Source organism: Thunnus maccoyii, chromosome 4 (genome assembly GCF_910596095.1).
Source record: "Thunnus maccoyii chromosome 4, fThuMac1.1, whole genome shotgun sequence".
Classification (NCBI taxonomy): Eukaryota; Metazoa; Chordata; class Actinopteri; order Scombriformes; family Scombridae; genus Thunnus; species Thunnus maccoyii.
In genome coordinates, this window is record NC_056536.1 from 21,966,491 (window position 1) to 21,976,482 (window position 9,992).

A 9,992-nucleotide genomic window follows, 5' to 3' on the forward strand; every position below is an offset into this window, starting at 1 on the left:
TGTGTACAATAATTTACTGTATTTGTTTGTCTTTGTGTCTGCACTCATGTTTGTGTTTGGATGTGCGACTACATGTATTCGTGTACGTGTTCATGCATGTGCATGAGTGTGTTTTGTTTATATCTATATATAAACCAGTAAGGTTTTTAATGCTCTTTCCCAGCGTTGGCCGAGCATTACCATCTCATTACGCCGGCTCCAGAACCAATCACAGACTCTGTGTGTCTGTCTCCCCTAATCTCTCTCTTTTCTTTCTCCTTTCACTCGTAATCTTTCTCTTTCATTCTCTCAGACAGCTCCCCTCCCCTTCCGGCCCACAGTCCACCTTAATCACTTTCTCCTCTCACATGTACTCTATCTCCCTTGCTCTCCTGTCAATCTCCTTCTTGTTTTTTCTCTCCTTCCTATCTGTCATACTCCTCTGTGCTCCCTCCTCCTGTCTCCTCTCATCCTCTCAGGTCTCCACCTTGCTGATTACACATTGTTTCACAGTGTATGTTTCTTTTTTTGTCTCTTTCTCTCTAGTCAAAGATCTGGATACCGAGAAGTATGTACACTTGGTGAGTTTCTCCTCATAGGTAATCAGAATGTTTCTATAAGTGGTCTCCGAGTTTATTACCAAAGCTTTTCCTGTGTGTGCCAGAGTTAGTCAGCACGGGGCAGGCCTGACGACAGAGAGAACGGGGGTGAATGGAGGTGAAAAGGAAAGCTGCTGAGAGGACATGACAGCACTAATGCCGCTTAAGCTCTTTTATAAACGTCAGCCAAGATATGGGCCCTTTGACTTTAGAATAATGAGTTCCTTGGAACACAATTTGCCGGGTGAATAGTTAGTTTTACAGACAGAGTTTTGTAGTCCTTTTTTTGACACAAGTAGGTGAATTTGAATTTAGACGTGTGTCAGCAAGTCAGATACATGATCCTGTACACAGCAACCAGAGACAATCTCGAGAATTTCCTAACTCCTGTCACTTCCCCAATTCTGCATGTTATTCACCGCTTCAAAATACCCTGATGTGGTTTCTGGATCATGTGTCTAACGCATGAAACAGAAAAATTCCCCTTTGCCAACTGAGACAGCAGAGACAGTAGAGCATTCATTTAGCTACTCATGAGGGGGTTTATTGCTTCAACCTGTGTGCAGCATGGTGACCTTTCACCTCTTGTGTTCCAGGTCCTACCTCATGACGAGCTAATGGAGACCAGGAAGTCGCACAGGCAGAGCCACCGAAAGAAGGTCCTACCTGAAATCTACCTGACACGCCTGCTGTCTACCAAGGTGAGCGGAAAAAAAAGACTGCTTCCGTTGTCAACGTCACAAACAGACACAGCTCGATATCTATGTCATCTTTCAATTTCATGCTTTTATGGCCTATATAAGCCTCTGGAGTCATCTAAAAATGTCCACATGCCATGAAACCATGTCTCTGTGTATGTAAGAGCTGCCTTTACGCTTTTCCTCCACAGGGAACTCTTCAGAAGTTCTTGGATGACCTCTTTCAGGCTATCCTCAGCATCCCTCCGGACCGCCCCCCTCTGGCTATCAAATACTTCTTTGACTTCCTGGAGGAGCAGGCTGACAAACGGGGCATCACGGACCCAGACACCCTGCACATCTGGAAAACCAACAGGTAGATGACTGAACTCTATGATTTAAGTCACTTTGCAGTGCAAGTACACGGCTGTAAAAGCTTATCTTCCCTTCCGTGTAGTTTACCTCTGCGTTTCTGGGTGAACATCCTGAAGAATCCTCAGTTTGTGTTTGACATCGATAAGACGGATCACATGGACGCCTGTCTGTCTGTCATCGCCCAGGCCTTCATAGATGCCTGCTCCATTTCTGACCTGCAGCTAGGAAAGGTGAGACTGTCTATCTATCTATCTATCTATCTATCTATCTATCTAATCTATCTATCTATCTATCTATCTATCTATCTATCTATCTAGCACACACACACAAACACACATACCTCCAGAGCCCCCCTGTGAACCCTCATCCCTAAGCCTCTAGACTGTCAGCTCCATCTACCTCTCCTCATGTTATTTCAGCCCGGTCGACTGATCCAAGGTCATGAGCACCAGGGATCTCTTTTTGTGCTGTGCGTATGTGTGTGTATGTGTGTGTGTGTGTGTGTGTGTGTGTGTGTGTGTGTGTGTGTGTGTGTTCAGGCATGCATATGTCTGTCTGTCTGTCTGTCTGTCTGTCTGTCTGTGTGTGTCTCTGTGTGTGTGCTTGCATGTCAATGTCCTCACTGCTCACAAATCCGTCTCATCCCTCAGACACCGTGACCCTGAGCATGCTCTGCTTCCTGTCTCTCTCTGACTGGCTTCCTCCCTGGAGGGAACCAAGGACTCATCAAATAATGCTCCTTTTTCACTGAGTAACAGTCTGATTTATATACTTCCAGTTCGGTTCCAAAGAGCCAATGCACTCATGGTAGCGATACTCACATTTACATGCAGGCAGATACATAAAAGCTCCAGCATAAAGTGCGTCTGCAGTTTCCTCATTAACATGTTGCATCTGGCTTCGCTTGTATTGTGGAGTCATGGGGTTCAAGGATGTGGCCATTTTTTCTCTTGTATGTCAAGGAGACTGGCATGACACACCTCTCCATTTTCCTCGAGTGTTTACAGTGGCTTATTTGTGCATGCATATGAGTGTGTGTGATGGCCTCGGGACAGGGCAATGAAGGGTACGGGGTCTGGATTAGCAGGAGCGCAGCAGGGGTGAGAAAGAGAGGGGTAGGAAACTAAGCAACGCTCGCTGTTTCCACGGAAACCCTCTTATCTGGCGAGATGCAGACATGGCGGGCCACGGGGTCACAGGGGGGTTACCAGGCAGATGGGCGAACAGTAGGAAGTGACCTTGTGGACAGGAAGAGAGAGGGTTCCCTATCAGAAGGAGTGACTGTGACCATAGCGTTTTTGTCCCTCATCACCTTTAACACACACTCACACACACACACACGCAAACAAACACACATTAGGTGACACAAATAACTCATGACATATAGAAATATTAAGGTGCGCTGTAAGCACATTCACTGATGCTGAAAACTGAGGCTGCCCGTCTCTTTCTCCCTGTCCTACTTTCTCTCTTACACACACATACACACACACACAAAGACCTACACACAGTTGCTCACAACAGTAGTCACCACTAAAACCTGAATATGCACACAACCTCTTAGCCCCGCTACTTTTCTTTCTGCTTGAATAAGCACCAGTGCGAGAGCTTGAAGTGACTGCGGAGACAGTGGCCGAGGTATGAAGGAGTATTGTTTAGACTGGAATGTTCCTTCTCCGGCTCTGACTTTTTGAGCCTCCTGTTGTGTCGAAAGGAAACCGTTCCCTCCCTCTATTGTCTAAGCTCAGGCTGGTTTAGATTTTAGATTTTAAATAATATCCAGTTTAAATGAACAGCTCCATATTAGGACATTAGCACCTCATTGCAGACTGCACAATAATGCACAAATCTCTTCATCAAACATGGTGGTCCGGTGCAAAATAATTAATTTTGCTTCGAAATCTACCCTCAGGATTTCAGTAAAGGTTGATGTTGTGCCATATATGGACCTTCGTGTGAAGCTGTTTTATAGTCACATGCTGCATACACACAACAGTGTATGCTGCATGTATGCTCACAACAAATCACAAAAGGCAGTCCATATAAAAATGTGGCGTTCATTTAGTCCGCATTCAACAACACTGATCTCATCCTCACTGTTCCACTGCCTATCAGAAATGTGACTCCCTTTACCTCCACAGCCTCCTCTTGTATCAGGATTTAGCTGTAATTTTGAATGTTTCTTTTACTATGTGTCCAAGTTCATTAAATCTTGTGTGTCTCAGACTTTTTCCAGGAAGGTTTATGAGCTCAGGGGGTGTTAAAGCATGCTCATATTTAAATGGTTAAAACATTTATGTGAATGTCCTGACTGAAATGTGTTATTTTATTTTATTTCAGGACTCCCCTACCAACAAGCTGCTGTATGCCAAGGAGATTCCTGAGTATAAGAAGAGAGTGCAGTGCTACTACCAGCAGATACAGGAAATGGCCCCTCTCAGCGAGCAGGAGATGAACGCTCACCTGGCTGAGGAGTCACGAGTGAGTAAAGCGTTCAGAAAGCCCTCCCTTGTCATCATCTGACTCCATAAAAGTCTGCAATTAGATGCACGTTTAGGTTTGGAATTTTAATCTAATACAACTCTCTGTTGTCTATCGTGTAGAAATACAGAAACGAATTCAACACCAACCTGGCCTTGACAGAAATCTACAAATATGCCAAGAGATACAGAAACCAGGTAAGAATCTCTTCGTGCTTTCATTTTTTGATTAGATATGTTATTCATGTTCAAACTGGCCCTTTCCAGCAGCTACAACACTTCAGTCAACCCTGTGTGCTGTATTATATTTCACAGATGTGTATCAGAGCGTGACGTATCAGTGTAGGAGATTGTATGATTATCGTTGAGCGATGTGACACACTGTAAACAGCCTTACAATGTGTCACTCAACCAAACGTACTCAGATATCTGCATTAAATAGCTGTTTTCTTTAGTTTTCAAAAGAGAACCAATCATATGTGGACTATCTTCCCAGCTGCAGCCACTATATTCTACATGTCCAACCCTCCCTCTTCAGCCCACACATACCTTTCACTTCAAACAAACAACGCAGTGTTTACCTTTTCCTCTTGCAACACTTTATCCACCACCCCTATCTGCTTAATGACAGTTTTAAGTTGTTGCTTCATATCCCACTTTTTCGCTTTGAACTAGCCGTCTTCATGCCCCTGCTTTATAAATAAAATTGACTTGACTTGACTTGACTTGCTGTCCTCCCCCATGTTTCCTAACTGCTGTGACTATTCTCAGGAGAGGCTTAGTCAGTGGTGACTGTGCCTTAATGGAGAGCACCCTCATGATAATACCATTTAGCTGCTTTCCTCTGATATTCTACTGTACTGACGTGGGCCAGGGGCTTAGATTTTGATTCACAGAGCTCTGTGAATGGCCTCTGATTGCCTATTCTCTCGCCCCAGCTCAGTTCGCTGTGCCTGGTAGCACACTGCCGCTAAGAGCCCATAAATCCCACTGACACGGTGACAACTATTGGGCATGAAAAACAGAGCAGATGTGGGTTTTGTAAATATGTGAAGAGCAAAAGGCTTTTGTGGTGTGGAGGCATGCGTGAAGGCAGGAGAAGAGGCTGAAGCACTTCACTTGTTCCTCTGCGCTCCCTTTCTCTCACTCAGCGCTCTGTGTCCAGGCAGGTGGCTGATTTCCTCCCTCTCCTTAGATGCATGAACGCTCAACAGCCACTGAAAGTCATCTTTGTTGTGTTTTCTTTTCTATCTCCTTCGGTCAGGTGGTGAACGCGCTGGAGTCTAACCCCACCGCACGTCGCACTCAGCTGCACCACAAGTTCGAGCAGGTCATTGCCCTCGTAGAGGACAACATCTACGAGTGCTGCAGCGAAGCCTGAACCTGCCGTCGTCTCGTCTACTAGCCATCTCTTTTCTCCTGCTGCCAGCTGCCTTTCTCCTACCTACTTGGTTATGTGGGAATGTCGGCCACTGAGGAATTAGCCTTCATAAAAGTGTCATTATTATTCCCATTCTCCAAAGCAACAGACTGTAACAAGTGTGAAAAGTGGCAGAGCAAAGGACTCAAAAACTTGCCTTCCATGTTCCTCCTCTCATCTGGGAATATAATTGATTTTCCCAAATCTTTATCCATGATACGGACAGAATTCCAGTCTGGCTCAGCTACGCTTTAAAGGGAAAGTGTAGGAGCATGGAGATGAGGCTTACTCTGGATGTCTTTACAGTTACTGGGACCTAAAGCCCTGGTGGCAATCTTAACGCACTGAACCCTTTTCTTAAGGGAACGAGCCAATGATGCACTGTACTGTATTATAATGTCCATAGCAATATTTATAGATGTGTTATAATGCTTTCAAGTGGCCTGTTCATCAGGATGAGTAGAAAGGACCTTCGTGACAAACTCCTCCCATCTCCTAAAGCCTGCAACGTTCTCAGGTGTGACTGGTGAAGATGAGTGACTCATCCCCATTGGTGCTTTGAACAATACGTCCCAGTGTGCTTTGCAGGTTGATGATGGGTTGAGGAGGAGTGGAGGGAGGAGAGAGGAGTATAAATGACTGAAAATTTATGAAATCAAATGTAATGTAGTTCACTGGGAAGAGCTGCATCAGTATAGAAGTGTTGATCAGTGTGCTTATAAACGAATGAATATCATGTTGGAGTCTGACCAAACTACAAGAGGGAAATTTACATTTATGAAAAAAAAGTGAGCTCAATATAATCTGAAGACATGTGTCTGACATGACTGTATTTGTGATGCCAAATGACTTGTCAGAGTTTGTGAAATAAATTACAGTATTTAGGATTTTAATGTGTCTAATGATGACAACGTTCGTTGTACTAAGTGTCAGAGTGCTTCATTTCTAAATGCATTACAGCGTAGCGAATTTTAACAACATTTGAAAACCATTAAGATTTGGCCCGTCACCCACAAGCCCGCAAACTAGCATCTGGAACTTCTCATAATGCCTCGTAAATGTTCTCATGAAAAAGCGAGTAAGGGAAAAGCCAGGCAGACATTTAGCTTTGTTTTTTTTTTTTATTGCAGGACACAGAACAACTTCCACGAGATCCTAGCCTCTACGCAATGAACAAAATAATATCCCCGTATCTCTTTAAGACACACGCTGACATTCTGACATCCATTCAAACACATAAACATCCACCACACATGCATTCAGTCTCTTGCAGGAGGCGCCTTCTCCCTGCAGAGGCTCTTTTCAGGTCCATCTGTTTACACTCATGTCTCAGTTTATGCCAAGAGCAAACTCACCACTTCAGCATTGTCACCATAAAGACAGGAGGAAAGACAGAGAGACCAGAGGATGCCTTAAAAACTCATCTGAGATATCTAAACAAATTCATGACTAATTTGCCATAAGTATTCATAAAATTGATTGTTCAAAGCGCATTTTGGGGGATATGTAGCTGCAACAATTACTTGAACAAGACATGATGTGGATGAAATCATGTTTTGTGGTTTTCTGAATAAAATTTTCACCTGTTATGTGTTTCTGTGGGTAGTGGGGAGCTTGGAATATATTCAGTTGGATCGTTGATGCTGGGTTAAACTCTGTGATGCCAGCTGAACACTTTCCATGATTAAATGGATTGAAAATACACATGCTGGCTCTTAAGTATGTCAGTCCCACCAAAGGTGCGGTTGTGCCGCTGCAGTGAAGACACATGGAGAGGTAAGTCAAGAGGATTGGCCAAAAGAACGTGGTGCTGCTTGGCGGTGGTGGGTCCCTAGGTGTGCAGGGACAGATGGGACGTTGAGGAAGGAGCGGGGTGGTGTGGGGTAAGGGGGGCACAGGTCAAGCGGGGGCCACCTGGCTGGAAGAGACAGATGAAGTCTGGGTTTTGGAGACAGCAGCGGCTCCGACCTCATCATCTCCAAATGGGTTCTTTCCACAGCACACTGTGGTGATCATGCAGTTTCTAAACTGAGGGCGATAATAATAAGAAGATTAAAAAAACACACACTCATGATACACTTTCTTTAAAGCTCTCTCAAACCAGGATATTTGCTTCACATACCTGTCTGTTTAGCAGAATGTAGATAGCCGGGTTGTACAGAGCGGCACTCTTGGCGAAGAAGGCTGGTACAGTCATGAAAACCGGTCCAAACTCAGTTCCCTGATTGGCAAAGATGTACCAGGCCACGCTGGCGTAGGGCACCCAGCACACCAAGAAGGAGATCACCATGACGATGACAATACGTGTTACCTCTTTCTCGGCTCTCTGGGTGGTTTCAGACTCCTGCTGCTGGGCCGCAGCCTGAGCACAGACAGATACAGCTTATTAACTTATTACTAATGTGTGATCCAAATGTCAACAAGAGGTCTGCCTATCACCAAAATGAATAAAACAACAATACAGGATTAGACTAAACTGATTGACAGGTCTTTAAATCAATCGACTAATTCAAGAGAACAGCTGAACCTACAGTAAGTCAGTCGTGTTTTCTTTTTTTTTTTAAAGCCGTTGAAGGTTTGTTTACATCGGGTTTAAAATACAGCAGTAATTATTTTTCATCATTAAGTCAAATTCTCCAAATATATATGCAATTATTGTTGTAACTCGTGTGTAAAAAATTACAACTTGGGCCTTCAAGAAAAAAGAATAGAAAGGCCAGTAAAGAATCTACCTACTTTATCTAATTGAAACAATTTTGGCCTTTTTTTTTTTTTTTTTTTACTATTTATGATTGTTGATACATTTTTAATGTTGTTATACTATTATTAATGAGGGCATAAGGGTGACACAGCGAGAAAGCAGACTGTCCTTCAGCTGGAGGACGGGGGTATAAGCTGCCATATTGGCAAGGATCCGCCCTCCTGAAGTGTCCTTGAGCCATTAAATCCCTCACATCTCCAGAGACTCTGCTCTGTGATGCTCCCAACCTCCCTGTGGAGGGGGTGCAAGTTACAAAAAAAGAAAAGAAATTCCTCTGCAGGGATAAACAAGGTATCACATCCTTATTATTAATATTGCATCTGGCAGTGGTGATCCTACCGCTCGCACAGTGCAGAGCAGGCGACTGTAGCAGAAGAAAATGATGAAGAGCGGGATAGAGAAATGGAGGACAAACATATAGATGACAAATGAGGTGTTGTTGATCTCGGGCTTGGGAGTGTAGTAGTCAATGCCACAGGAACACTGCATTCCCTCTGGGATGTACCTGCATCCACACACATAATAATAATAATGTAAGAATTTCCATCAACACATAGTATGTGATATTAAATATCTGCTGCAAGTAAATAAAGAATCATTTTTTCATAAAATGATATCATTTTCAGCAGCAGAATTTTAGTATGGTTTTAAAGCACAGTCAAGGCACTGAAACACACTGAGTACCTGGACCAGCCAAACAGAGGGGGTATAGCACAGGTCAGGGCCATGATCCATGTGAATCCCAGCCCAGCAATGGCATGTTTCTCCCCAAAGCGGAAGTTTGTCACTGGCTTACAGACCACAATGTAGCGCTCAATAGCCAAAACCACCAGAGACCAGAGAGCAATTTCTCCTGAGATATAAAATAAAGCATGTGTAAATTTAAAGACTGAATACTTTTTACTTGATATTAAACACATGTAATTATAAAGACACAATATTTCAGGTTTCAGGTATTCACACTAATGTTCTCAATTATGACGGTGACACAGGAAGGAGAAACTTTAAGTGTAATTTGTTTTGATCAGAATCACAATTAAACTCATATGACACATGGACAATTTCACATATTCTCTGTGTCTTACCTCCTAAGGTGGCAAAGAATCCTTCAATGTTGCAGCCGGTGACCCCTAAGCTGAAGTATCCATGCAGGGCTGTGAAGAGAGTAACTGTGAAGCCACCGACAACCATGAAGAGGTCAGCCACAGCGAGGTTGAGCAAGACGTAGTTCAGAGGGGTCCTCAGTTTTTTGTGTTTGACGGTAACATAGAGGGTGAGGAAGTTGATGGGGAAGGCAGTGATGATGAGGAACAGCATGTACGCAGCCAAAAGAGAGTACTTCCAGGGCTCAGCCAGGTAGTACTGAGGGTACTCAAATGGGCTGCGGACCAACCCAGTCTTGTTAGACATGGGGATATAAAAGTTGGGTCCTTCTGTGCCATTCATGGCTGCTGTTAAAGGTGGTGCTTCTTCCTCTAAGACCTTGACAGTGTGTAAAAATATGCCTCTTCTCAGAATAAAACACTGTGAGGGAGTCTTGTCATGTAGCTGACGTGGAAAAAGGGAAGAAAGGATGGATGGAGGGGTAGATCTTGTGGAAGTAAAATGTGCTCTGCAGCCCCCTGAGGAGGCGCGGCACCTTTTAACAGGCCGGTCGGATTAGGGCTCGTGCATGGAGCAAAGTGTTAGCAGAGATGGAAT

The 9,992-nt window shown here is 44.0% G+C and overlaps 2 protein-coding genes across 2 annotated transcripts in view; one reads left to right on the plus strand and one right to left on the minus strand.

Annotated features, from left to right (window-relative positions):
- plxnd1 (plexin D1) overlaps nucleotides 1-6,423 on the plus strand; it is a 61,416-nt gene extending 54,993 nt beyond the window's left edge. Inside the window, exons 30-36 of the mRNA XM_042408330.1 lie at nucleotides 526-560; nucleotides 1,175-1,279; nucleotides 1,468-1,631; nucleotides 1,713-1,860; nucleotides 3,971-4,111; nucleotides 4,234-4,308; nucleotides 5,375-6,423. Coding sequence (XP_042264264.1) covers nucleotides 526-560; nucleotides 1,175-1,279; nucleotides 1,468-1,631; nucleotides 1,713-1,860; nucleotides 3,971-4,111; nucleotides 4,234-4,308; nucleotides 5,375-5,491 — 785 coding nt within the window. The 3' untranslated portion in view covers nucleotides 5,492-6,423. The remainder of the gene's footprint in view (nucleotides 1-525; nucleotides 561-1,174; nucleotides 1,280-1,467; nucleotides 1,632-1,712; nucleotides 1,861-3,970; nucleotides 4,112-4,233; nucleotides 4,309-5,374) is intronic.
- A 75-nt stretch (nucleotides 6,424-6,498) lies between these two features.
- Nucleotides 6,499-9,737, minus strand: LOC121895309 (rhodopsin-like). The gene is made up of 5 exons (XM_042408336.1): nucleotides 9,377-9,737; nucleotides 8,976-9,144; nucleotides 8,631-8,796; nucleotides 7,653-7,892; nucleotides 6,499-7,558 (listed from the first exon to the last, which is right to left on the minus strand). Exons 1-5 carry the CDS (start codon nucleotides 9,735-9,737, stop codon nucleotides 7,430-7,432), a joined length of 1,065 nt encoding a protein of 354 aa, XP_042264270.1. The 3' UTR covers nucleotides 6,499-7,429.
- Nucleotides 9,738-9,992: the final 255 nt, after the last annotated feature.

What these genes read in the sequence shown, in the direction of transcription:
- LOC121895309 (XM_042408336.1), bottom strand. Translation starts at nt 9,737, where the DNA reads ATGAATGGCACAGAAGGACCCAACTTTTATATCCCCATGTCTAACAAG. An exon ending in CCTCTGTTTGGCTGGTCCAG is followed by an intron (nt 8,797 to 8,975) that starts GTACTCAGTGTG and finishes GTGTGGATGCAG; the next exon opens with GTACATCCCAGAGGGAATGC. An exon ending in ACATTCTGCTAAACAGACAG is followed by an intron (nt 7,559 to 7,652) that starts GTATGTGAAGCA and finishes TATCGCCCTCAG; the next exon opens with TTTAGAAACTGCATGATCAC.